This window comes from Oncorhynchus tshawytscha, linkage group LG03 (genome assembly GCF_018296145.1).
Source record: "Oncorhynchus tshawytscha isolate Ot180627B linkage group LG03, Otsh_v2.0, whole genome shotgun sequence".
In the NCBI taxonomy this organism is placed as follows: domain Eukaryota; kingdom Metazoa; phylum Chordata; class Actinopteri; order Salmoniformes; family Salmonidae; genus Oncorhynchus; species Oncorhynchus tshawytscha.
The window spans coordinates 6884761-6911020 of record NC_056431.1 but is presented as its reverse complement, the minus strand read 5'-3'; the positions used below and the strand labels follow the sequence as shown (position 1 = coordinate 6911020).

At 43.4% G+C, this 26260-nt stretch overlaps 1 protein-coding gene across 7 annotated transcripts in view; it reads right to left on the bottom strand.

Annotated features, from left to right (window-relative positions):
• Positions 1-5071: 5071 nt before the first annotated feature.
• pou2f2a (POU class 2 homeobox 2a) overlaps positions 5072-26260 on the bottom strand; it is a 26740-nt gene continuing 5551 nt past the window's right edge. The window contains exons 2-16 of one of the 7 annotated variants that reach the window (XM_042308796.1): positions 16018-16083; positions 15810-15844; positions 14317-14373; positions 13926-14045; positions 13279-13623; positions 12167-12266; positions 11803-11891; positions 11479-11622; positions 11252-11393; positions 8899-9047; positions 8029-8229; positions 7495-7739; positions 7233-7301; positions 6683-6765; positions 5072-6226 (exon numbers count right to left, since the gene is read on the bottom strand). In XM_042308796.1, the coding sequence (XP_042164730.1) occupies positions 5898-6226; positions 6683-6765; positions 7233-7301; positions 7495-7739; positions 8029-8229; positions 8899-9047; positions 11252-11393; positions 11479-11622; positions 11803-11891; positions 12167-12266; positions 13279-13623; positions 13926-14045; positions 14317-14373; positions 15810-15844; positions 16018-16083 (2174 nt within the window). In that variant the 3' untranslated portion in view covers positions 5072-5897. Of the gene's footprint in view, positions 6227-6682; positions 6766-7232; positions 7302-7490; positions 7740-8028; positions 8230-8898; positions 9048-11251; positions 11394-11478; positions 11623-11802; positions 11892-12166; positions 12267-13278; positions 13624-13925; positions 14046-14316; positions 14374-15809; positions 15845-16017; positions 16084-26260 lie in introns of those variants that run through there. The other 6 variants (XM_042308800.1, XM_042308805.1, XM_042308809.1 and 3 more) reach the window with 6 other exon arrangements.

Sequence of the window (26260 nt, the reverse complement as noted above, 5' to 3'; positions counted from 1 at the left end):
TACAAGAGAGAGAATGAAGACAGAAGAAAGGATGAAAGAGAGGGAGTGTGGAAGTGAGTAGGTATGAGGAATATCAGTCATCCCCTTTTTTTGTTTTCTTTACTATTTTTGTTTTCTTTGCTTTTTGTCCCCCTTTGCTTTCTCCTGCCTTGACATCTACACAATGTTCTGTCATCTATCAGTAAACTGTCAATCATTGCTTGTTCTGCTCCAATTGAAATCAATTCCAGCCTGGTCTCATTACAAACGTAACATATCATACTAATTTCTCGTTTGACACAGTTGCTGAGGTGCTTCGCTGAGACTACAAGGAATTAATCCATGAACTGAATCAATGTTGTGATGTTCAGACTGTAAAATGTACAAAATGGTTAATGCCAAAAAAGTCTGGAGAGATGTTCTTCCAGACTAAACTCTGCTGTGATAATGTTGACCCAGGCTATAGTAGGAGTAGGATTTGTTGCCTCTAGGTGCTGATCTAAGGTCAGTTTTGTGTTCTGCCTACACTAATAGTTATGATTAGGGAAAGGTTAACATATCCTAGATCTGTGCTTGTGCTTATGGCCGGGTGACTACTCAGTCTATAGGAGAGGTGTAGTCTCTGAATGGACAAATCACATTTTATTGGACGCGTACACATATTTTGCAGATGTTATCACGGGTGTAGCGAAATGCTTATGTTCCTAGCTCCAACAGTGCAGACACGGGTAAACAGCAGGGTTTTAGGGAGTGAGTGCATGGTGCCGTATCCAACAGTGGGGCATAAACTTTGGTATCATTCTCTTGTGGGGGTATCCCTACTGGAAGGACCTACACTTTACATGTGATCCCTAAGACCCTGAGATCCACAGAAGCATCCTACCAGGATGAAGAGGATCTAAACTGATCTACACCTCATTACAGAAGGAAAGAGCAAGGGAGAAATAGGGACTTCCACCTTGGGGGAGTGTATGCATGCGTCACCTAGCAACCACAGTCTCAGCCCTTCCCCAGTCACCTACCCCTCTGCGCTCGCTGCCACACACATCTCTGAAGGACACAACATCCAGTCAATAACCTAAAGATGCTGGGTACCCAGAGGCTAGCCCCTGTAATAAAGCTTTGTGTTAAGGAGTAGGAAAAATGGAGAGAGGGCTGTACAGAGCGGGGGGTTGTTCTTCAGACCAGACGGAGAGGGAGGTGTGTGGGGGAGTGGACTGGGAACCACAGCGAGAGGGCTGGCATACAACTTGCTACCCAAAATGTCTCCTGATTAGGATGGGGCACAGGAAATGTGACCTCTGACCCCATTATTTACCTTTATTATTTACTCTGCCGGACCCAAACCTCGCTCTGGCCATCCATGGTCACACACACGTACACACAGTCACACCCCGATCCCCACACGAACCCCGCTTTAAAAAAAAGAACTTTCATCTATTTGGTATATGAGGTATATCTCTCTTTAACATCCTACAGTAGATGTGGGAAACAAAACCTACCAACATTAAGAAAAGTCCAAACAGAAAGAAAAGAAAACAAGTCCCTCTGTCACGTTCCTTTGCCCCAGTCAATGCATCTTCTGACTCGTTTTTTGGTTTGGTAGCTGTTTAAAGCTTTCAGTGTATTTCTCATGAGGAGAGGAGAGGTTGTGAGGGAACAGCACTGTATCTTTAAGAACAATCTGCCTGCCTGACCATCCCTGTCAGCGGAGCTCTCTTCCAGAACCGTTGGGCTATATTCAAACATACATTATACTAGCTTATAGGCAGCGCTGACTACGTGTACATCCGGGATATAATCCCTCTAACCTGATCCGTCCAAAGTATATGGTATACATCGTAATGGGAACAAACTCCAGTTCTAAAGCTTTGAGATTTATTAATACAATGTTTTAAAAGTTTCACTCATGACTGGTTTGATCCCACCTGGGTGTGGGTCTCCAGTAACAATCCTGGACTGTAGTAAGGCTGTAGAGAACCCTACTGAGGCTCCCTATCCCCCCTTCAACTAAACACAACATCACAAGACCGCACATAAAGCCAGAAACACTCAGATGCTCTGTCCCTCCTCATCTCACCAGTCATTACTCATCAATCATACAATAAGGACATCACTAGTAATATCATTATCATGAGGACAATTAACCCCATATTTAGGAAAGACAGCATTCAACACCTGAAAACATTGAATTGATCAAATTTACATATGAAGCTGACGTTCCTCTTCCCATGACCTTTCCCTGACCTGTAATGCCTGAGAAAATGCTGTTAGGTGGTCGTACTGAAGTAGACACAGTGCTGCCCCCTGTAAGCTCACCCCATCCATTTGAAAAGAGTCTCGGTGAGCTCACCCCCACCCCTTAAGAGTAGTCGCAGTGAGTCTGTGGTCAAACATGACCATGTTCTCCTAGACCCCGTGAGACCTGTGGTTGCATGTATCTGGTTTGAAGAGGTGAGAAGGTACTTCAGCAGGATTTTTGGTCACAGCCACATAATATATATTATAAATATATCCCCCAAAATATATCCCCTGTAAAAAGACTCTAGAATAAATAAATAACAAATAAATAGTTAGAAGAAATCAATATAAGCTTAAATCAATCAAATTTAAGATGAATAAATAGCACAATCAATCAAAAGTCCTAAATGACTCGACAAAGAAAAATAAACCAAATATATATCAAGAGAGAGTAACATTTTTGGTCTAAAATCAAGTCATTATCATCAATGTTTTTTAAGATATTTTTTGTATGTTTTTCAATACATTAGCAATAAGTAAGCATTAGGACACAGATCTTTTTATCTACAAAATCTATAGAAGCACTAACAGATACATTCCGTCTAAGAGTTAATGTTGAGGAAAGGTTTCACCTCGTGGTTAGAACCTCCACAGCTGTATTTCTGTGTCAAACCAAATACTCTTTGGATGCATTTTAAACTCTACTGTACATTTTTGCTGAAGTGTGTGTGTGTGTGTGTATACAGTAAGTGTGTGTGTGTATGTAAAAGTGTGTATGTGTGTGTGTGTAAAGTACGAGTGTGTTTGTGATAACGGGGGTAAACGTGCAAGAGAGAACATCTTTGTAAACTCCACTGAATTCTTTCTATAACGCGTGTACACACACACACACACACACACACACACACTATCACACCCTCACACAACGCACATACGCACACACTTCAGATAAATTGACACAATCATAAGTGTGAGCCCTAATGCAACGGCAGGGACGGCAGTTGAACCATCTCTAGTTTTATCCTGCCTTTTTGGTTTGGTTTGGTATTTGGTTTGGTTTGGTTTTTGGTGTTTGATTTGGTGTTTGGTATTTGAAATTTGGTTTGGTTTGGTATTTGGTGTTTGGTTTGGTGTTTGGTATTTGGTGTTTGGTATTTGGTATTTGGTTTGGTATTTGGTGTTTGGTATTTGGTGTTTGGTTTGGTATTTGGTGTTTGGTATTTGGTGTTTGGTTTGGTATTTGGTGTTTGGTATTTGGTGTTTGGTTTGGTATTTGGTGTTTGGTATTTGGTGTTTGGTTTGGTATTTGGTGTTTGGTATTTGGTGTTTGGTATTTGGTGTTTGGTATTTGGTTTGGTATTTGGTGTTTGGTATTTGGTGTTTGGTTTGGTGTTTGGTATTTGGTTTGCACGTTTTGCTTTTCAACTCTTGTTTTGGACTTTTTCTGTCTTTTTTTCTGCCAAGACAGTCAGTTTTATTTTATCTAATAAAAATCTGGAAGCAAAATTTTCACAGTATTTTTCCAACCACCTGATAAAATCTCTAGAACAACTAGGAAAAAATAAGGAGCTGTTGTAGTAAGTGAATACGTTATTATCCCAAATAAGTAAAGAACAGCACATAAACAGCATCAAGAGACACAGCAAACAAATCAAATACAAAATAAACCAACAAACAGAAACATGTAAAAAACTGACTTAGAATATTCAGTTCAATGAGGTCATTAGAGATTTCTCCATCCAGGACCAGAGAAGAAGAGCTGAGTTTGGAGTGAAAGAAAGACAGGGGGAGGGAGGAAATCTGTCCTATCTATCCATCAATCTATCCATACATCTGTCCATCTGTGCTACACAGTTTAGAGAGGGCCACTGAAGCCCAGTTAGTTGGATAACAGACAGAGGTGTCAGTTCCAGTCTGTAAAAACTTACATTTGTCCTCCTCCCCTCATCCCCCCCATCCATATTTGGTTGTGTTTCTTTTTGGTTTGTTTCTGACATTTTTGGTTTGTATTTTTGGTATCCTCTTACAAAAACATCCCCTCTTTCTGTATGTTTGATCCCATCGCACCATCCCATCCCCTCCCTGTATGCACCCCTTTTATGTTGGGTGAGGGTTCTGTCCTTTTGGAGTGACCCTCTCGGGCATAAGGAGATGGAAGGGGTCAACTAGGGGGGTTCAGCGGGAGGGGTAGGGTGTGTCCCCAACCCCTACAGTATGTGAGTGTTAATGTCATGGCTGACTCCTCTGAAGAGTAACAAATGCTTTGGTTTAAATGTGTAATAATGGCAGATTTGGGTGGAAAATGACAGTGAAAATGGGATGGTTGGAGGGATGATGAACAATAAAAACAACGTATATTAAACATGAAACAGGTTTTGATCTCTGTTTTTCTACTGCGCGTCGAGACAGATGGCTGATTGACAAAGTAAGACAGACCTGTCCATGACTAAACTAACATTTTTATCAATTTACCTATTTCTTGCCTCAAAATGTTACTAGGTTAAATCTCCAATCATGCTCAATTTCATACTGTCACCATGGTGGATTGGCCATTCACAAGGACTACATTGAGTCTAAGTCTAATATTATTTCATCAAGTGAGTCTTTTTGTTGTGAGTAATTACGGAGAGAGAGAGGTTTATATCAAGGCTGTAAACTGCTACACTAAGCCTGATCTCTTGTTCCCTCTTGTCTCTTATTATCTCTGACAACATGAAGTAAATGGCACAAGATGATGATATTGATGACGATGACAGACTCCAACTATTGGAAAGCAAGGGGGAGATAGGACACGATACTTAAAGAAGCAGTGGTAGGAAAACACAAAATATACACCTGTAAGCTTGGCTCGTTAAGTATCAACCATTTATAACAATCTAAAATATCCCACAGAAACAATATAATTGCAGTGAAAGTGAGTGACAGACTATGACAGACATGAAGGGTGGATGACTAATCAGATGGATAGATGAATGTGATCGGCTGTGGATATCGTGTGTGTGTGTGTGTGTGTGTGTGGGTGGGGGGGGGCAGAGTCCTGGTCCTGGATAGGATCCGTATGTACAAGTCGTTTGGATAAAGCTTTTCCTTCCGTATTTTTGGTTTCTGGGATTTTGGTATGGTTGTTGATTTTTGTCATTGTGTGTTCCTCTTCTCCTCCTCAGGTACATTTTTGGTTTAAAATCCTCCTCCCATCTCCTCCTCTTTCAGACCTGCAGCTTTTCAAAGAAAATCATCCACTTCTTTTTTCTGTCCCTGTCACCATTCTCCCAAAACACACAGTAATGTTTATTTTTGTCATTTTTGGTTCACGTGATTCGACACACATCTCTACTCCTGTTATTTGTCATTGGTTTATTTTCCCGGGAAAGAAAGAGAGACAGAAAGGAGAGGTGCGATATCGCTCAGTATTGACTAAAGAGTCCCACGATGCCTCCTCCATCACTTTGGATAGATAAAGATTTTTGGTTTCAATCTTCCTCTTTCCCCCCTTCTCCCCCTTTTCACTTCTGACTCCCCCCTCTACTCTCTTTCATTCTGTATATTTTTGGCATCGAAAGACTGGGGGGGAGAGAGAGAGAGTGTAGGGCGAGAGTGGTAAAAGAGAGCTTTGGTTGAAAGGCGAGGTTGTCGTTTCCTCCTTTCTCCTCCTCCTCTCTGATTGGCACTTGGCTGTGTCACTCAATCTTAGCCCCTCCCAATGAGGATGGGCTGTGCGCCAATTCATCAAAGTCGCAGGAAGAGGCGGGGCTGGAGCAAGGGGAGGGGGAGCAGGGGGTGGGGCTTATGCTACTGGTGGAGGGGAAAGGGGAGGGCTGGGATGCTTTGGCTACGGCAGCGCTGACCAATCCAGCACCAGGATTCTGGCCCATGTGGAGGAAAGCGGGGTGGTTGAGGAAAAAGGAGGACTGGAGACCCCCTCCCTGCCCCCCTGCACCACCCAGCAACACCTTACTGCCCCCCTCAAGACTGGAAAGGGGCAGCTGGCCACCACTGGCTGCTAGGGCTGAGAAGGGAGGGAGATGAGAGTTAACGTCATTATACCTACTGTGAAATAACTACATTTACTATAGACTTTACTATAGAGATGAAATGAAGAAGGGGATGAATGAGAAAAAGAATGAAAGACAGACTAAAGACACACACACACACACACACACACAGATGGGGATGAACATGTTGGAGTGATGGGACATCCCTGTCATAGCCCTGCTCACCAGTTCTCCAGTTTCTTCCATCAGATGATCTATCATTCATCTCATCAGCTCTAACTGTCCCTCTCATCATCTCTGTCATTCTTTCTGTCTAGCATTCATTAACATTACTTACCTGTATTATCACTTTGTACCTCAAATTACTGTCCCCCCCACTTTCTCTCCCCCTGTCTCTCTCTCTTCCTCCTTTATTTCCCTCTTCCTCTCTTTTCCCTCCTTCCCTACACCTCTCTCTCCCTCTAACACACCTTGTATAGTAGCCAACTGGTTGTTGCTGAGGAGAGCTTGGTTCAGAGCCTGGTTCCCTGTGTTTACTCCCATCACAGTGTTCCTATGTTACACACACACACACACACACACACACACACACACACACACACACACACACACACACACACACACACACACACACACACACACACACACACACACACACACACACACACACACACACACACACACACACACACACACACACACACACACACACACACACACAGGAGGAAACCCATTTACATACAGAGGAGAAACAGAGAGAGAAGCAGGTTTAGCAGCAGAACAGACAGAGGACAGACTCAGGGACCTGAACACAGACATACTGCAGGAGAAACCCACAGGTCAGATACACACACACACCATCTTGATTCATATCTTGTTTTTATGAGCTACAAATCCAAATGCTTGTGAACCTTGTGTCTGTGTGTGGATGATCATATTCCTGTAAGAGAGAGAGAGTGTGTGTGTGTGTGTGTGTGGGTGGGTGTACAGTATAGGTATGTGTGTCACTGTTGTCTTCACCTCAAGTTTGCAGCAAAATCGGTGATGTAGTTAGACACGTCACCATTCTTTTTACCCAAACGCCATAAGCTGTGGACACAAAACACACAGTCACACACACAGGTTAGAAAGTACTGCTGCACAGAAGTAGCAGTGCCACGGATCAGTGTGTGTCAATCATGTGTGGGTGTGATAAACATTTGCTGCAAACTGCAGGTGAACTGAACACTGAACCAATGGTGAAGCACAGTGGCCAAAGTGTACACTTTGTATGCATACTCACCCTGTGTTGAGACTCAGTGTGCTGTGGCTGGGAGTGGCTGGGCTGGCTGTGCTGCGAGGAGGAGGAGGAGTCACTGGGGAGGAGGCGGAGCTGAGAGATGAGTGGGTGGGACCACTGGGGATCAGAGGGGAGAACGATGACATTGTGGTCAATGTGGTGCTGAGGCTGGTCACTGCCTGGGACAGCTGACTCGACATCTGACTGGACAGCTGACTGGACAGCTGACTGGACATCTGACTGGACATCTGATAGAGAGACAGTTGAGAAAGACAAAGAGAAAAAGAGGGAGAGTTTATATTTAAAAGAGTATCTATACTTAGCTGTATCCAATAGAAAAAGGATAAATGGGATAGAATTATTAATGTGTAATAGTAAAGCACTAAAGCAGTGCAGGTTGGGTAGTACCATCTGCACACTGGAACAGGGGGTGCAGAAGAACATCCACTATGACATGCGGGACACACCATTCATATGGGGGGGGAAATTGTGATGGCTAAGGTTGGGAGAGGGGGGATCATGCGGGTCAGGCCATACCATGTGTGGGCTGTAGCAGGGGGGTTTGTGCGTCGGTGGGGCTTGGGGGGGCTGGCTGGGCAAGGGAGGGGTGGCACTGTTGGGGTTGATACGCTTCTCTTTCTGTCGGCGGTTGCAGAACCACACGCGGATCACCTCCTTCTCCATGCTGAGCTGGTCCGCGATACACAGGATCTCCTCTGAGGTAGGCTTCTGGTTCTGCTGACACACGGGAAAGACAGAGATGGACACATTAGTACTAATAGACACTTAGCCTTATATCACCTCACTGATATCACGGTGTTATAGTGTTCTTCTGAGGGCAGAAACTACACAACAAGCCGTGTAGATGTTATGTCAGCTTAAGATTTATGTCTCCTGTATGACAGTGTTATGAAGGCCTTATGTCAGTGATCTTGTGATGGACATTTTTATGTTTGTGCTTTTCTAATAAGCAATTTCTGTGTTCATGCAAGTGACTGATTGAACAAATCTTCACTATCAGTAGCTGCAATTTGGCAGTACGCCCAGAACCTTGTTTTGAGAAAGGGATATCTGAGTTTCAAGGTCTCAGCTTAGAGAGAAGAAGCCTTGTGAGGCATTGGTCTGTCACATGCATGACCCAGTATTGGTCGGTCACAAGAAGGCAGCAAACGTTAATAATGAATGAATTATGAATGATGAATAAGCTAAAATAGGCAAATATAACCTGTCTGTATTTAAGAGAACTAACGGGACTGCCCCGGGTTGAGCTCCTGATTGACATGTGTACTTGGTGCATTGAGTTGGTTGGAACCTCTTCAGCGCGTTGATAATAACCAATGATTAATTTAAGATTGACTTCCAGTGTCCCTGTGTAGAATTTCCACGACAATTTGTCATGTCTCTCACCGTGATGAAGGCTCTCTCCAGGGCCACGCGGACGTTAGTCTCGATGCTGGTTCTCTTCTTCCTGCGTCGGCCCGGCAGGCCCTCGAAGCCCATTGAGGAAGAGGACAGAGAGCTGGGGCTGGGCATAGTACTGTCTGTGGACATGGTCTCTGTCAAACAGAGAGATTGATTAGTGGGATGATTTAAAATCACACAAATTGGAATCCTCATTCTACAGATATAACTTCATTAACTCAAGGTTACATTCATTCAGATCCAACCCACATGTAACAAGAGTGTTCAGAGGCAACATCAAACGAAGGGTTTCACTTTATGCTGATGACTTGCTTCTCTATATCTCAAACCCTGATGTATCCTTACCCATTGTGCTATCTGTTAATGCATTTGGCCCAGTCTCTGGTTACAAAGTTCAATCTGAATAAGAGCAAGCTTTTCCATTTAAATGCAGCAGCCCATTGCACACATTTTCTAATTTTACTCCTCCTTACTCTGGTGGAGAAAGATTTTCAACGATGGTCACGACTCCCCCTATCATTAGCTGGTCGAATGAATTTGGTTAAAATGAATACCCTTCCTAAATGATCCGACCTCTTTCAATGTATACCTATTTTTATTCCCAAATCTTTCTTCCGCAAACTAGTTTGGATTATCTCCCACTTCATGTGGAAGTGTGAGGGGCATGGCCCTACCTAATTTACAGTTCTATTATTGGGCTGCCAACTTCTGTGTAATTCACTACTGGATTCGTACAGATACCCAACATATCATTCCAGCGGGTGAAGATAGAATCTTCCTCATGTTTGCCATCTTCACTGATTGCTTTGGCACATTCCCCTATTCATTCTATTACTAAGTTATACCAAAAACATTTTAGTAAAAACCACTTTCAAGATCTGGAACCAGTTTAGACTTTGGTTTGGTTTGCAAACCTATTCATTAATGGCCCCTCAGAAATCACGCTTTCATCCATCCCTGTAGATGGAACCTTCAATGATTCAATGATTTGTATATTGACGACACGTTTGCATCTCTCCAACAACTCTCAGCTAAATTCCACCTCCCGAATAGTCATTTCTTTAGATATCTACAAGTGCGTAGCTTTGATAGTGACATGACCACTCAATTCCCCAGTCTTCCTGTGACCCTCCCACTGATGCATTCATCCCACCATCCCCAACAGTAAAAGGGATTATTTCTTAGCTTAGCTAGCTATGATCAAATTTCCTCTCTTCACAATCCTTCATTCGCAGCTATTAAAACTTTATGGGAACAGGATCTAGGTGATGAGTTGACTGATGACACAAGGGAAGGTATTCTGCACCATGTCCACACCTCTTCTATTTGTGCCAAACATGGTTTGATCCAATGCAAAATCCTCCACCACACTCACTGGACTAAACTCAGGCTTTCTAACACCTATCCTGATGTCCACCCTGTTTGTGACAGGTGTCGCCAAGCTCCTGCTTAATTAATACGTATGTTTTGGTCCTGCTCTTCTCTACATAACTATTGGTCTGCCATCTTTGATACCATATCTAAAGTATTACAGGTAACCTTTGCTCCTACTGCCATGACATCATTATTTGGGGTTATACCTGATACTATAACACTACCAAAACACACATCTGACTCTGTAGCCTTTGTTGGCAAGAAGGTTGATTTTACTTCTGTGGAATTCGCCCTCTCCTCCCTCTCATTTTGTGTGGATTAAAGATGTCTTACACGTTAGTAAATTGGAGAAGATAAAATATACTCTACGGGGTTTCTGACAAATTCTACCGAATGTGGCAACCTTTCTTTACCTATGAAGAGACACTGCAATTTCCCTCTACTCTACAGTAAACTGCCTACCCAAGCGTTGTATTTAATGGATCTACCTTTGTGTTTAATATTAGCCTGTCTTATTATTATTATTGTTCTTTTCGTTTTGAAGACGAACCATGTTTGTTTTTTTGTGCACTTTGTTGTTTCTAATGTATGTTTTGTTATGAATGTATTACTAAAGTCTTATATTTTCGTATGGGCGTATACATTCCTTCCTCATACAAAAAGCATGTTTCCATGGTATATCGAATGTATAATATCATATGTGCAATGTACTGTATTTCAACCATTGTTTACTGTAACTGTGAAAGAAAATACCAAATAAAAAGAGTTAAAGATGAATGCAACTTGGGGATTGGTTAATTAATCAACTGATTTATTGATTCATTCAAAGTGTCATACACCTTTCTCCTTCACCAATTCCCTCACCTCCTCTCTCCTCCCCTCCCGTCCTCGCTCTCCTCTCTCCCGGCCCCTCCCTACTCCCACTCTCCCGTCCTCTCTCTCATTCCCCACCCTCCCCTCTCACCTGCATCATTGAGCCACTTCTCCAGTAGTGGTTTGAGTTTGCACATGTTCTTAAAGCTCAGGTTGAGGGCCTCGAAGCGAGAGATGGTGGTCTGGCTGAAATCATTACCATATAGCTTCCCCATGGCCATTCCCACGTCACCCTGAGAGAGCGAGGGAGGAGGAAAAGAGAGAGTTAGCACACACACACACACACACACACACACACACACACACAGAAAGGCGTACCTGTGTAAAGCCCAGTTTGATGCGTCTCTGTTTGAAGGTGCGGGCGAACACCTCCAGTTCCTCAAGGTCACTGGGCTCCTCGGGGTGAGAGGTCACAGAGGACACAGAGGTCATGACCCCACTGCCCTCCATAGCCTTATCTCTCTACAGGGGGAGAGGGGGAGGAGGAGGAAAAAGAGAGTGTGGGAGCGAGAGAGAGCGAGAATTATATAGCAGAAGAGAGGCGTTTACTGGATATGACAGAATGATGAGAAGAGATGTTTGTTGGAAAGAGCCGGGCCTGTAGCCTCTCTCAAAGCCTGGGTGTTTCCTCAGTGGGCCTACCTGTGCTTGGAGCCCCAGCCTGGGAGCGGACAGGAGGCTCCCTTGGTTTTGCTGAGGTAGCTGAATCAGATTTGGTGTTGATAGCAGTCCTGACGAGTGAAGAAGTGAGGGGATCAGTAGGCTTTTGATCAGTTATGTGAACAAACAACACACGTAATATTCCACAAAGCTCCATGGTCGATCAGAGAATCCAATAGGCATTCTAGTATTAGACATTTGAAGAACCTGTTAATGGTTGTCAACAGTTGGCACTTATAAATAAATGAAATCTGTTTGTTGATAGTTGGAACATCTACAGCCCATCTTCAGGGCACTGTCCCAATAGAACAGAAACCGGTGGTAGTGACTAGTGCGAGGAGCCCACCTTGCTGCCCTTGGTGCTGTTGGAGGAGGAACTGAGGAGACTGCAGGTGGTGTCCTGGCACCAGAACCAACTGCTGCAGCTGCAACAACTGCTGGATGTCCTGCAGGGAGACAGGAGGATAAAACAGAGATCAGAGATGGAGAGAACAAAGGGGTCAGAGGTGGAGAGAACAGAGGGGTCAGAGATGGAGAGAACAGAGGGGTCAGAGATGGAGAGAACAGAGGGGTCAGAGATGGAGAGAACAGAGGGGTCCAGAGATGGAGAGAACAGAGGGGTCCAGAGATGGAGAGAACAGAGGGGTCAGAGATGGAGAGAACAGAGGGGTCAGAGATGGAGAGAACAGAGGGGTCCAGAGATGGAGAGAACAGAGGGGTCCAGAGATGGAGAGAACAGAGGGGTCAGAGATGGAGAGAACAGAGGTGTCAGAGATGGAGAGAATAGAGGGGTCAGAGATGGAGAGAACAGAGGTGTCAGAGATGGAGAGAACAAAGGGGTCAGAGATGGAGAGAACAGAGGGGTCAGAGAGGGAGAGAACAGGGGTCAGAGATGGAGAGAACAGAGGGGTCCAGAGATGGAGAGAACAGAGGTGTCAGAGATGGAGAGAACAGAGGTGTCAGAGATGGAGAAAACAGAGGGGTCAGAGATGGAGAGAACAGAGGGGTCCAGAGATGGAGAGAACAGAGGTGTCAGAGATGGAGAGAATAGAGGGGTCAGAGTGGAGAGAACAGAGGGGTCAGAGATGGAGAGAACAGAGGGGTCAGAGATGGAGAGAACAGAGGTGTCAGAGATGGAGAGAATAGAGGGGTCAGAGATGGAGAGAACAGAGGGGTCAGAGATGGAGAGAACAGAGGTGTCAGAGATGGAGAGAACAGAGGTGTCAGAGATGGAGAGAACAGAGGTGTCAGAGATGGAGAGAACACAAATGCACAGAGAAGAAATTAAAACAACCCCTTCATATAGAGGCCAAGAGAAAAGACTGAAAGAACAGCAGAGCAACACAAGCAATAAAGAAAAAGATCGATAAAAACAGAGGATCCCAGACTGTCTCCTGAATCAAGACCCTTCCCCACCTCTTCCCAGCCAGGATGTGCCTTGTGATTGGTTGTCAGTACCTGGGCGGTGAGCTGAATTGGCTGAGAGAGGGTGAGCTGAGGATGAGTGGGCGGGACAGGAACAGGTTGACCTGTCTGTTCCTGTGTGCTCTGTCCCTGGGGCTGTGATTGGCCCTGCTGCCCTGTCTGTCCCGCCTGCTGCTGGGCATGTTGATTGGCTGCTGCGGCTGCCTGAGCTTGCTGATTGGCTTGGGCGGCTGCGTGGGCTGCATGAGCTGCGTGAGCTGCGTGAGCTGCGTGAGCTGCGTTGGACTGCTGAACAGACTGCTGCACAGCTGCAGCTAGAAGCTGAGCCTGAGCCTGCTGCAGTAACAACTGCTGCTGAGCTGGCAAGAGAGCTGTCAACTGAGAAAGAGACACCGAGCGAGAGAGAGAGACACACAGAGAAAGAGAGCGAGAGAGGGACAGAGAGAGAAAGAAGGGGAGGGAGGGAAGAAGAGAGGGAGGGAGGGAGGGGAGGGAGGGAGGGAGAGAGAGAGAGAGAGAGAGAGAGAGAGAGAGAGAGAGAGAGAGGGAGGGGAGGGAGGGAGAACAGAGGAAAGAAAGAAGGAATAAAGCAGTGAACTCAAGCCAGACCATAAGCATGAGTCTGTTTTTGTGAGTGTGCATCAATATGTGTTTGTTAAGCCTCTTCCTCCTTGTCTTACCCCTGCCAGTTGGGAGCCAGTCAGCATGAGCTGTGTGTGTGGGAGGGGTGTCTGTGAGGGGGCGTGGCTGTGGTGGGGAGGAAGGCCCGGGGACATCTCACCACACTCTTCCATCTTACTCTGAGAGGAGGAGAGAGAACGAGGGATACAGTTAAATGAAGCTGACTGTTCTGCTCTGTCTACTGTGGTAACATGAATGCCAAACAGGAAGGTGCCTTTCTTTTCTTTAGAAATGAAGGATAGTCATCCCTTCTTCCTGGAATGGGCATGTCCAAACTGGCTAGTCTGACTGCTTTGCATACCTGTCAATCTGTATGCAAATGTGGCAAAATACTCTATAGTGTGGCCACACAAAACACACATCTGTACACACACACACACACACACACACCTTGTTGCTGCTGAGGGTTGGAGAAAGGTGAAAGGGACTGATTTTCATCTGCTGAAGCTGTTAAAAGAACAAAAACCATCAGTACAGAGAAACATAAACATAAATGATCATAAAAAAAGAATATATGACTGCAGTGTTTTCCAATCCTGTCCTGGGGACCCAAACACACAACATTCCACTCAGTAACTCATCATCCAGCCTTAGATAAGTGGAATCAGGTGTATTTTGGGTAAAAACAGAAATGTGCCTCCCCTGGGGTCTCCAGGACCAGATTTGGGAAACACATTGTACTGCTGTATTGATGCTTGTGTCTTGGTATTAGGCTACTTGTTGTCAGTCATCTTTACTTTTCAGACCTAATGTGTGTGTTATTCAGATCATGATTGTCACCATTGAAAATGACTGATTATTATGTTTCCTAGAGGTACAGTGCATTCACAAAGTATTCAGACCCCTTGACCTTTTTCACATTTTGTTACATTACAGCCTTATTCTAAAATAGATAAAATGTACTTTTTCCCTCATCAATCTACACACAATACCCCCCAAAAAATATGCAGCATTGAAGGTCCCCAAGAACAGAGTGGCCTCCATCATTCTTAAATGGAAGAAGTTTGGTACCACCAAGACTCGTAGAGCTGGCCACTCAGCCAAACTGAACAATTGGGGGTGAAGGGCCTTGGTGGTCAGGGAGGTGACCAAGAACCCAATGGTTACTCAGAGCTCCAGAGTTCCTCTGTGGAGATTGGAGAACCTTCCAGAAGGACAACCATCTCTGCAGCACTCCACCAATCAGGCCTTTATGGTAGACTGGCCAGACGGAAGCCACTCCTCAGTAAAAGGCACATGACAGCCCGCTTGGAGTTTGCCAAAAGGCATCTATAGACTCTCAGACCATGAAAAACAAGATTCTCTGGTCTGATGAAACCAAGATTGAACTCTTTGGCCTGAATGTCAACAACAACTCTAAGCACAAAGCCGAGACAACGCAGGAGTGGCTTCGGGACCAGTCTCTGAATGTCCTTGAGTGGCCCAGCCAGAGTCCAGACTTGAACCCGATCGAACGTCTCTGGTGAGACCTGAAAATAGCTGTGCGGCAACGCTTCCCATCCAACCTGACAGAGCTTGAGAGGATCTGCAGAGAAGAATGGGAGAAACTCCCCATAATACAGCTGTGCCAAGCTTGTAGCGTCATACTTAAGAAGACTCAAGGCTGTAATCGCTGCCAAAGGTACTTTAACAAAGTACTGAGTGAACGGTCTGATATTTCAGTTATTTATTTTTCTTATATTTGCAAACGTTTCTAAAAAACAGTTTTTGCTTTGTTATTATGGGGTATTGTGTGTAGATTGATGAGAGGAAAAAAACTATTGAATTGTAGAATAAGGCTGAAATGTAACAAAATGTTGAAAAATTGAAGGGGTCTGAATGCACAGTATCTTACCAGTGATATCAGTACTGAAATGAAGGTGAAGCACCAAACGGACACAAACCTGATGATTTGAGTCAGGACCATTCCGCTCTGAATCTGTGTGGGGGGGATAGGAAACAATTAGAAATTCCTCATACACACGCACTTGCATGCACATACGCACACACACAAACACGTGTAGGTATGCACACACACACACACACACACACACACACACACACACACACACACACACACACACACACACACACACACACACAGACAAATACCTGTGCTCTCCATTGGAGAGTCAGCCACTGTGTTCTCAACCTCAACTGGCTTTGACATCCTGATTTCTATGAGAGTGAGAGAGACAGAGAGAGAGAGAGAGAGAGAGAGAGAGACAGAGAGAGAGAGAGAGAGAGAGACAGAGAGAGACAGAGAGAGAGAGAGACAGAGAGAGAGACAGAGAGAGAGACAGAGAGAGAGAGAGACAGAGAGAGAGACAGGGAGAGAGACAGAGAGAGAGAGAGAGACAGAGAGAGAGAGAGACAGAGAGAGAGAGAGAGAGAGAGACAGAGAGAGACAGAGAGAGAGAGAGAGACAGAGAGAGCGAAAGAGAGAGGGAGGGAGAGACAGAGTGAGAGAGAGAGGGAGACCAGGGGGGGAGAGAGACGGAGAAAGCAGATGATTAGGTTTAATGACCAATGACATGTGAGTCAGCATGTTCAGGTTCAGCTGAAGCATTATACAGATAATCACATCGCAATAGAAAAAAGAGAAAGTGCAAATGCTTTTGGTTGATGTTACGGCGCTGAAATAGGCGCTGAAATATGATGTCACACTGCAGTATTGGCTTCTGAATATGCGGTGATGTGTTTTGCTGTGCAGCCTCCGTTCATTCTTTCCTATATGTAGGTGTTTGTTGGGTCTAACAATAGGCCCTACAGAGGTTTGAGTGGGAACAGAACCCTACTAGACACCTCTATACTGATGTTACTCACTGTAGTGTCATCATTACACCACACCCCGCTATACTACACCACAACACTTCCTCCTTCCTCTCCTCTCCTCTCCTCTGTACTGTACAGACAGCCAGTCAGGGCTGGGACTGTCCCCATAGACAGAGAGTCGAGGGGTGTGGGGGGAGGGTGAGAGGGAGGGAAAGAGAGAGGAGGAACAGGTGGTGGAATGGGAGAGAGTGAGGGGCGGTGAGGGGTACACAATTCACTGTAAATAAAATCTGATATTGAAGGGAACTTCTGTGAAGTTAATTATTTTAAAGAAAGTTACTGTAACAGATGTTTTATTTAGCAGTTACTGTATTAACTACAGCTTATTTAGTGAGAACCCACAATATCTACACTGACACTGGTCTTTGCTGACACACTCCCTCCCTCACACCAACTTCCCTTTTATGAAAACATGCAAATCCACCCAACGAACAACTAATTATATCTGCCACCTGCATTATTAAAAACATTTCTCTCTCTCTCTCTCTCTCCTTTCCTCCCAGTTCTCTCTATCACTTCTCCCCCACTATCTTTCTCTCTCTCGGTTCCAGTATAAAGGATGAGTGCTCAGAGTAACATAAACGCATATTTTTTTATTCTCAAAGATGACAAAATCCAGTTTACCTTTTTGAAGTCATAACAAAACTAAACTGTGAAACGACAACACAAATGAACAAATACAACCAACAGACTAAGTAAGCTACTATGTCCGTAACAGGTTATTATCTACAATACCAGTCAAAGGTTTAGAAACACCTACTCCTTCAAGGGTTTTTCTTCATTTTTACTATTTTCTACATCGTAGAATAATAGTGAAGACATCAAAACTATGAAATAACACATATACAAATATACAAAAACACCAATACTAAAGGACACCAATAAGAAGAAGAGACTTGCTTGGGCCAAGAAACACAAGCAATGGACATTAGACCGATGGAAATCTGTTCTTTGGTCTGATAAGTCCAAATTTGAGATTTCTGGTTCCAACCGCTGTGTCATTGTGAGACGCAGAGTAGGTGCACGGATGTGTGGTTCCCACCCTGAAGCATGGAGAAGGAGGTGTGATGGTGTGGAGGTGCTTTGCTGGTGACACTATATGTATTTAGAATTCAAGGCACGCAACCAGAATGGCTACCACAGCATTCTGCAGCGATACGCTATCCCATCTAGTTTGGGCTTAGTGGTACTATCATTTGTTTTTCAACAGGACAATGACCCAACACACCTCCAGGCTGTGTAAGGGCTATTTGCTCAAGAAGGAGACTGATGGAGTGCTGCATCAGATGGCCTGGCCTCCACAATCACCCAACCTTTAATGTTTTATTTCACTTGGCAAGCCAGTTAAGAACAAATTCTCATTTACAATGACAGCCTAGGAACAGTGGGTTAACTGCCTTGTTCAGGGGCAGAACGAGAGATTTTAACCTTATCAGCTCAGGGATTTAATCTAGCAACCTTTCAGTTACTGGCCCAGCACTCTAACCTCTAGGCTACCTGCCACCCTGACCTCAACCCAATTGAGATGGCTTGGGATTAGTTGAACCGCAGAGTAAAAGAAAAGCAGCCAACAAGTGCTCAGCATATGTGGGAACTCCTTCAAGACTGTTGGAAAAGCATTCCTCCTGAAGCTGGTTGAGAGAATGCCAAGAGTGTGCAAAGCTGTCATCAAGGCAAAGGGTGGCTACTTTAAAGAATCTCAAATATAACATATGTTTCGATTTGTTTACCACTTTTTTTGGTTACTACATGATTCCATATGTGTTATTTCATAGTTTTGATGTCTTCACTGTTATTCTACAATGTAGAAAATAGTACAAATAAAGAAAAATCCTTGAATGAGTAGGTGTCTAAAACGTATGACTGGTACTGTTTATGAGTAATGGCATAGCACTACAGAGACTTCCCTTGTTTGTCCTCTGGGCTATGGAGCAGGACCAGAGTATGTGAGTGGAGGGGAGCTGAGCGTGCCCAATTTAACTGGAGCCTGGAGCGAGATTCCCAAAGGCTGGAGTGTTGGCCTTTTAGCCCGCTCCAATTTAGCTTCAACAGTGCTCCAGTTGCGCTCACTTCAGGAGCTCAGGGCCTGCCCGGCCCAGCATGCATTTGTCTGCTGCTATAGTCTCTTGCTTTAGCTACTGTCATGGAGTTTGCTAAATATTTTCATTAAGAAACTGATCAAACAAACAGGTGCAAAATCAAGGTGACAAAGATGAGGACCAAGAGCAAGAGAGGGTGGAGATCTTATGTCCACAACTAAAGAATAATTGTGGAATCTGAAAAGACACATATCCTGAAAGCATGATGGTGTACTTATTACGTGCGCATGCTAAAACAAAGGAACGAGGTGGGTACATAACTAAGTGTACCATTGTAGCAAAATATTTGTTTTAACGTTTCCTTAATTTTTGTTCTACTATCTATACAAATCGGACATAATTGATTTTGGCCCAATAGGCCCGGCATATTCCAACTTTTAAGGAGCTTTCCATTTTGATTGGGTTATTTTGCCTGAAAACCTTTAGGATTACCTATATAAAAACACTCTGCAGCCCTGCCCAGCCTAGGGTGGCCAAAAGGGTGTTTAGCATCCCAAGTGGCTCTGCAAGTGTGGAGAGGGTGTTCTCCGTTGCTGCCCTGCTCTCCAGGCACCATCGCATGAGCCTGAAGCCACTAACTCTGGTCAAACTGGTGACTCTAAAAATGAATTCAAAGGCAATGAATTCAAAGCCTAATAAGGCATTTTTTGTTTCATTCATAAGTTAGTCACAGCCTATATGTGCAATTTATACAGTATAATGATTTAATAAAACAAAATTAAATGTTGAGCGCTTAATGACACTGACTCCCTACCAGCCTAGTGTGTCGCGCTCTCAAATGCTTCACAATGTATTTCTTTGTAGCTACAGCCTTGAAATAATTAAATAATATAGCTTAAATAATTCCTTTCCGTTCCTTCACAGAATCCCTGTCTGGTTCCTGGCCTATCTAGAGTGTTTATATGCTGTTTAATATGACATGTAGCCTATTTAAAAAATATGAGCGCTTCTCACATTCATATTTTCATGTTTATTCAAATACTTTTCATTCAAATAATTTTGTTTGGTATTCTGAGCAGGACCACTTATCAACCAATAGGGGGTAGTAGTGAGACACTGAACACATTTACCGACAATTACGATGGATGAGGTTGTTATTATTTTTTTATTTTTTATTTAACTAGGCAAGTCAGTTAAGTTAACAAATTAACAGTTAACAAATTCTCATTTACAATGACGGCCTACCCCTGCCAAACCCTAACCCGGACAATGCTGGGCCAATTGTGCACCGCCCTATGGGACTCCCATTCACAGCCGGTTGTGATACAGCCTGAAATCGAACCAGGGTCTGTCTTGACGCCTCTAGCACTGAAATGCAGTGCCTTAAGACCACTGCGCCACTCAGGAGCGCAGCGGTCTAGGGCACTATTCGTGATATGTAGTGGATTGAATAGCAACAGGGCTATTCAATACCAGGCCTCAATATCTGTAGAGCTGCTGGGTTTCCTTTCTCCCCACTAGTTCAATGATTGATTCATGTTGTTGATTGGCCAGAGAGTCCACTTGCCTGGAGACCCAGGTCTGAATCAGTTAAACCAAACCAATGAAAACCAATAGTGGTGAGGCCATTGAGGCCCAGATGTTTGAACAAGCTATATCCAGGCTGGATAACACAGAACACAGGAAGGCAGGGGCAGTACATTACTTGTGACAGTCAGGAGTTTTTTTTTCTACAAACACAGGGTCTGCTAGGGGAAGCAGTGGTCAGACAGAAAAGCCCATTGGCTGTTCCTCACCAATGACGTGCACATCGGATCTAACCACAGGAAGGACCCTCCTAAAATAGGTGGATTTTCTCCATAACTTAATTTAGTCTGAACAACTCAGATATGAGGAAGCAATTCAAAGAATCTACAACAGAACAAATGGAGTAGTCAAAAAAAGTGAAAACCAATAGCTAGATCGGCACACCTCAAAAAGTTTCAGGTCTGTTTGTGAGATGACAGTGTTAGTGAAACAGTATATATAGTATAATGTGGGAAGACAGTGTTAGTGATATGTAGTGTGAAAAGACAGTGTTAGTGATATGTAGTGTAATGTGGGAAGACAGTGTTAGTGATATGTAGTGTAATGTGGGAAGACAGTGTTAGTGATATGTAGCATAATGTGGGAAGACAGTGTTAGTGATATGTAGTGTGGGAAGACAGTGTTAGTGATATGTAGTGTAGTGTGGGAAGACAGTCTTAGTGAAATGTAGTGTAGTGTGGGAAGACAGTGTTAGTGAAATGTAGTGTAGTGTGGGAAGACAGTCTTAGTGAAATGTAGTGTAGTGTGGGAAGACAGTGTTAGTGAAATGTAGTGTAGTGTGGGAAGACAGTGTTAGTGATATGTAGTGTAGTGTGGGAAGACAGTGTTAGTGAAATGTAGTGTGGGAAGACAGTGTTAGTGAAATGTAGTGTAGTGTGGGAAGACAGTGTTAGTGAAATGTAGTGTGGGAAGACAGTGTTAGTGAAATGTAGTGTGGGAAGACAGTCTTAGTGAAATGTAGTGTAGTGTGGGAAGACAGTGTTAGTGAAATGTAGTGTGGGAAGACAGTGTTAGTGAAATGTAGTGTGGGAAGACAGTGTTAGTGAAATGTAGTGTAGTGTGGGAAGACAGTGTTAGTGAAATGTAGTGTGGGAAGACAGTGTTAGTGAAATGTAGTGTGGGAAGACAGTGTTAGTGAAAAGTAGTGTGGGAAGACAGTCTTAGTGAAATGTAGTGTAGTGTGGGAAGACAGTGTTAGTGAAATGTAGTGTAGTGTGGGAAGACAGTCTTAGTGAAATGTAGTGTAGTGTGGGAAGACAGTCTTAGTGAAATGTAGTGTAGTGGGGAAGACAGTGTTAGTGAAATGTAGTGTGGGAAGACAGTGTTAGTGAAATGTAGTGTGGGAAGACAGTGTTAGTGAAATGTAGTGTAGTGTGGGAAGACAGTCTTAGTGAAATGTAGTGTAGTGTGGGAAGACAGTGTTAGTGAAATGTAGTGTGGGAAGACAGTGTTCGTGATATGTAGTGTAATGTGGGAAGACAGTCTTAGTGGTATGAAGTGTAGTGTGGGAAGACAGGGTTAGTGGTATGTAGTGTGGGAAGACAGGGTTAGTGATATGTAGTGTGGGAAGACAGGGTTAGTGATATGTAGTGTGGGAAGACAGTGTTAGTGATATGTAGTGTGGGAAGACAGGGTTAGTGATATGTAGTGTGGGAAGACAGGGTTAGTGGTATGTAGTGTGGGAAGACAGGGTTAGTGGTATGTAATGTGGGAAGACAGTGTTAGTGATATGTAGTGTAGGAAGACAGTGTTAGTGATATGTAATGTGGGAAGACAGTGTTAGTGATATGTAGTGTGGGAAGACAGTGTTAGTGATATGTAATGTGGGAAGACAGTGTTAGTGATATGTAGTGTGGGAAGACAGTGTTAGTGATATGTAATGTGGGAAGACAGTGTTAGTGATATGTAGTGTGGGAAGACAGTGTTAGTGATATGTAATGTGGGAAGACAGTGTTAGTGATATGTAATGTGGGAAGACAGTGTTAGTGAAATGTAGTGTAGGAAGACAGTGTTAGTGATATGTAGTGTAATGTGGGAAGACAGTCTTAGTGAAATGTAGTGTGGGAAGACAGTGTTAGTGAAATGTAGTGTGGGAAGACAGTGTTAGTGATATGTAGTGTAGTGTGGGAAGATAGTGTTAGTGATATGTAGTGTGGGAAGACAGGGTTAGTGATATGTAGTGTGGGAAGACAGGGTTAGTGATATGTAATGTGGGAAGACAGTGTTAGTGAAATGTAGTGTAGGAAGACAGTGTTAGTGATATGTAGTGTAGTGTGGGAAGACAGTGTTAGTGAAATGTAGTGTGGGAAGACAGTGTTAGTGATATGTAGTGTAGTGTGGGAAGACAGTGTTAGTGAAATGTAGTGTGGGAAGACAGTGTTAGTGGTATGTAGTGTATATACAGTGTTATTGGTATGTAGTGAGGGAATATACAGTGTTAGTGTTATGTAGTGAGGGTAGTAGTGTATATACAGTGTTAGTGGTATGTAGTGTATATACAGTGTTAGTGGTATGTAGTGAGGGTAGTAGTGTATATACAGTGTTAGCGGTATGAAGTAGTGTATATACAGTGTTAGTGGTATGTATGAGGGTAGTAGTGTATATACAGTGTTAGTGGTATGTAGTGAGGGTAGTAGTGTATATACAGTGTTAGTGGTATGTAGTGAGGGTAGTAGTGTACAGTGTTAGTGGAAGACAGTGTTAGTGGTATGTAGTGAGGGTAGTAGTGTATATACAGTGTTAGTGGTATGTAGGAAGACAGTGTTAGTGAGTGGTATGTAGTGAGGGTAGTAGTGTATATACAGTGTTAGTGGAAGACAGTGTATTAGTGAGGGTAGTAGTGTATATACAGTGTTAGTGGTAAGTGTATATACAGGTTTAGCGGTATGTAGTGAGGGTAGTAGTGTATATACAGTGTTAGTGGAAGACAGTGTTAGTGGTATGTAGTGAGGGTTAGTGATACAGTGTTAGTGGTATGTAGTGAGGGAAGTGACAGTGTTAGTGGTATGTAGTGTTAGTGTAACAGTGTTAGTGGTATGTAGTGGGTAGTAGTGTATATCAGTGTTAGTGGTATGTAGTGAGGGTAGTAGTGTATATACAGTGTTAGTGGTATGTAGTGAGGGAAGACAGGGTTAGTGATATGTAGTGTGGGAAGACAGGGTTAGTGTGTAGTGTAGTGTGGGAAGACAGTCTTAGTGAAATGTAGTGTAGTGTGGGAAGACAGTGTTAGTGAATGTATGTAGTGTGGGAAGACAGTGTTAGTGTAGTGTGGGAAGACAGTCTTAGTGAAATGTAGTGTAGTGTGGGAAGACAGTGTTAGTGAAATGTAGTGTAGTGTGGGAAGACAGTCTTAGTGAAATGTAGTGTAGTGTGGGAAGACAGTGTTAGTGATATGTAGTGTGGGAAGACAGTGTTAGTGATATGTAGTGTAGTGTGGGAAGACAGTCTTAGTGAAATGTAGTGTAGTGTGGGAAGACAGTGTTAGTGATATGTAGTGTGGGAAGACAGTGTTAGTGATATGTAGTGTAGTGTGGGAAGACAGTCTTAGTGAAATGTAGTGTAGTGTGGGAAGACAGTGTTAGTGAAATGTAGTGTAGTGTGGGAAGACAGTCTTGTGAAATGTAGTGTAGTGTGGGAAGACAGTGTTAGTGAAATGTAGTGTAGTGTGGGAAGACAGTGTTAGTGATATGTAGTGTAGTGTGGGAAGACAGTGTTAGTGAAATGTAGTGTGGGAAGACAGTGTTAGTGAAATGTAGTGTAGTGTGGGAAGACAGTGTTAGTGAAATGTAGTGTGGGAAGACAGTGTTAGTGAAATGTAGTGTGGGAAGACAGTCTTAGTGAAATGTAGTGTAGTGTGGGAAGACAGTGTTAGTGAAATGTAGTGTGGGAAGACAGTGTTAGTGAAATGTAGTGGGAAGACAGTGTTAGTGAAATGTAGTGTAGTGTGGGAAGACAGTGTTAGTGAAATGTAGTGTGGGAAGACAGTGTTAGTGAAATGTAGTGTGGGAAGACAGTGTTAGTGAAAAGTAGTGTGGGAAGACAGTCTTAGTGAAATGTAGTGTAGTGTGGGAAGACAGTGTTAGTGAAATGTAGTGTAGTGTGGGAAGACAGTCTTAGTGAAATGTAGTGTAGTGTGGGAAGACAGTCTTAGTGAAATGTAGTGTAGTGGGGAAGACAGTGTTAGTGAAATGTAGTGTGGGAAGACAGTGTTAGTGAAATGTAGTGTGGGAAGACAGTGTTAGTGAAATGTAGTGTGGGAAGACAGTGTTAGTGATATGTAGTGTAGTGTGGGAAGACAGTGTTAGTGAAATGTAGTGTGGGAAGACAGTGTTCGTGATATGTAGTGTAATGTGGGAAGACAGTCTTAGTGGTATGAAGTGTAGTGTGGGAAGACAGGGTTAGTGGTATGTAGTGTGGGAAGACAGGGTTAGTGATATGTAGTGTGGGAAGACAGTGTTAGTGATATGTAGTGTGGGAAGACAGTGTTAGTGATATGTAGTGTGGGAAGACAGTGTTAGTGATATGTAGTGTAATGTGGGAAGACAGTGTTAGTGATATGTAATGTGGGAAGACAGTGTTAGTGATATGTAATGTGGGAAGATAGTGTTAGTGAAATGTAGTGTGGGAAGACAGTGTTAGTGATATGTAATGTGGGAAGACAGTGTTAGTGATATGTAGTGTGGGAAGACAGTGTTAGTGATATGTAATGTGGGAAGACAGTGTTAGTGATATGTAGTGTGGGAAGACAGTGTTAGTGATATGTAATGTGGGAAGACAGTGTTAGTGATATGTAGTGTGGGAAGACAGGGTTAGTGGTATGTAGTGTGGGAAGACAGGGTTAGTGATATGTAGTGTGGGAAGACAGTGTTAGTGATATGTAATGTGGGAAGACAGGGTTAGTGATATGTAATGTGGGAAGACAGTGTTAGTGATATGTAGTGTAATGTGGGAAGACAGTCTTAGTGAAATATAGTGTAGTGTGGGAAGACAGTGTTAGTGAAATGTAGTGTGGGAAGACAGTGTTAGTGATATGTAGTGTAGTGTGGGAAGATAGTGTTAGTGATATGTAGTGTGGGAAGACAGGGTTAGTGATATGTAGTGTGGGAAGACAGGGTTAGTGATATGTAATGTGGGAAGACAGTGTTAGTGAAATGTAGTGTAGGAAGACAGTGTTAGTGATATGTAGTGTAGTGTGGGAAGACAGTGTTAGTGAAATGTAGTGTGGGAAGACAGTGTTCGTGATATGTAGTGTGGGAAGATAGTGTTAGTGATATGTGGTGTTGTGTGGGAAGACAGTGTTAGTGGTATGTAGTGTATATACAGTGTTATTGGTATGTAGTGAGGGTAGTAGTGTATATACAGTGTTAGTGTTATGTAGTGAGGGTAGTAGTGTATATACAGTGTTAGTGGTATGTAGTGTATATACAGTGTTAGTGGTATGTAGTGAGGGTAGTAGTGTATATACAGTGTTAGCGGTATGTAGTGAGGGTAGTAGTGTATATACAGTGTTAGTGGTATGTAGTGAGGGTAGTAGTGTATATACAGTGTTAGTGGTATGTAGTGAGGGTAGTAGTGTATATACAGTGTTAGTGGTATGTAGTGAGGGTAGTAGTGTATATACAGTGTTAGTGGTATGTAGTGTATATACAGTGTTAGTGGTATGTAGTGAGGGTAGTAGTGTATATACAGTGTTAGTGGTATGTAGTGAGGGTAGTAGTGTATATACAGTGTTAGTGGTATGTAGTGAGGGTAGTAGTGTATATACAGTGTTAGTGGTATGTAGTGTATATACAGTGTTAGTGGTATGTAGTGAGGGTAGTAGTGTATATACAGTGTTAGTGGTATGTAGTGTATATACAGGTTTAGCGGTATGTAGTGAGGGTAGTAGTGTATAT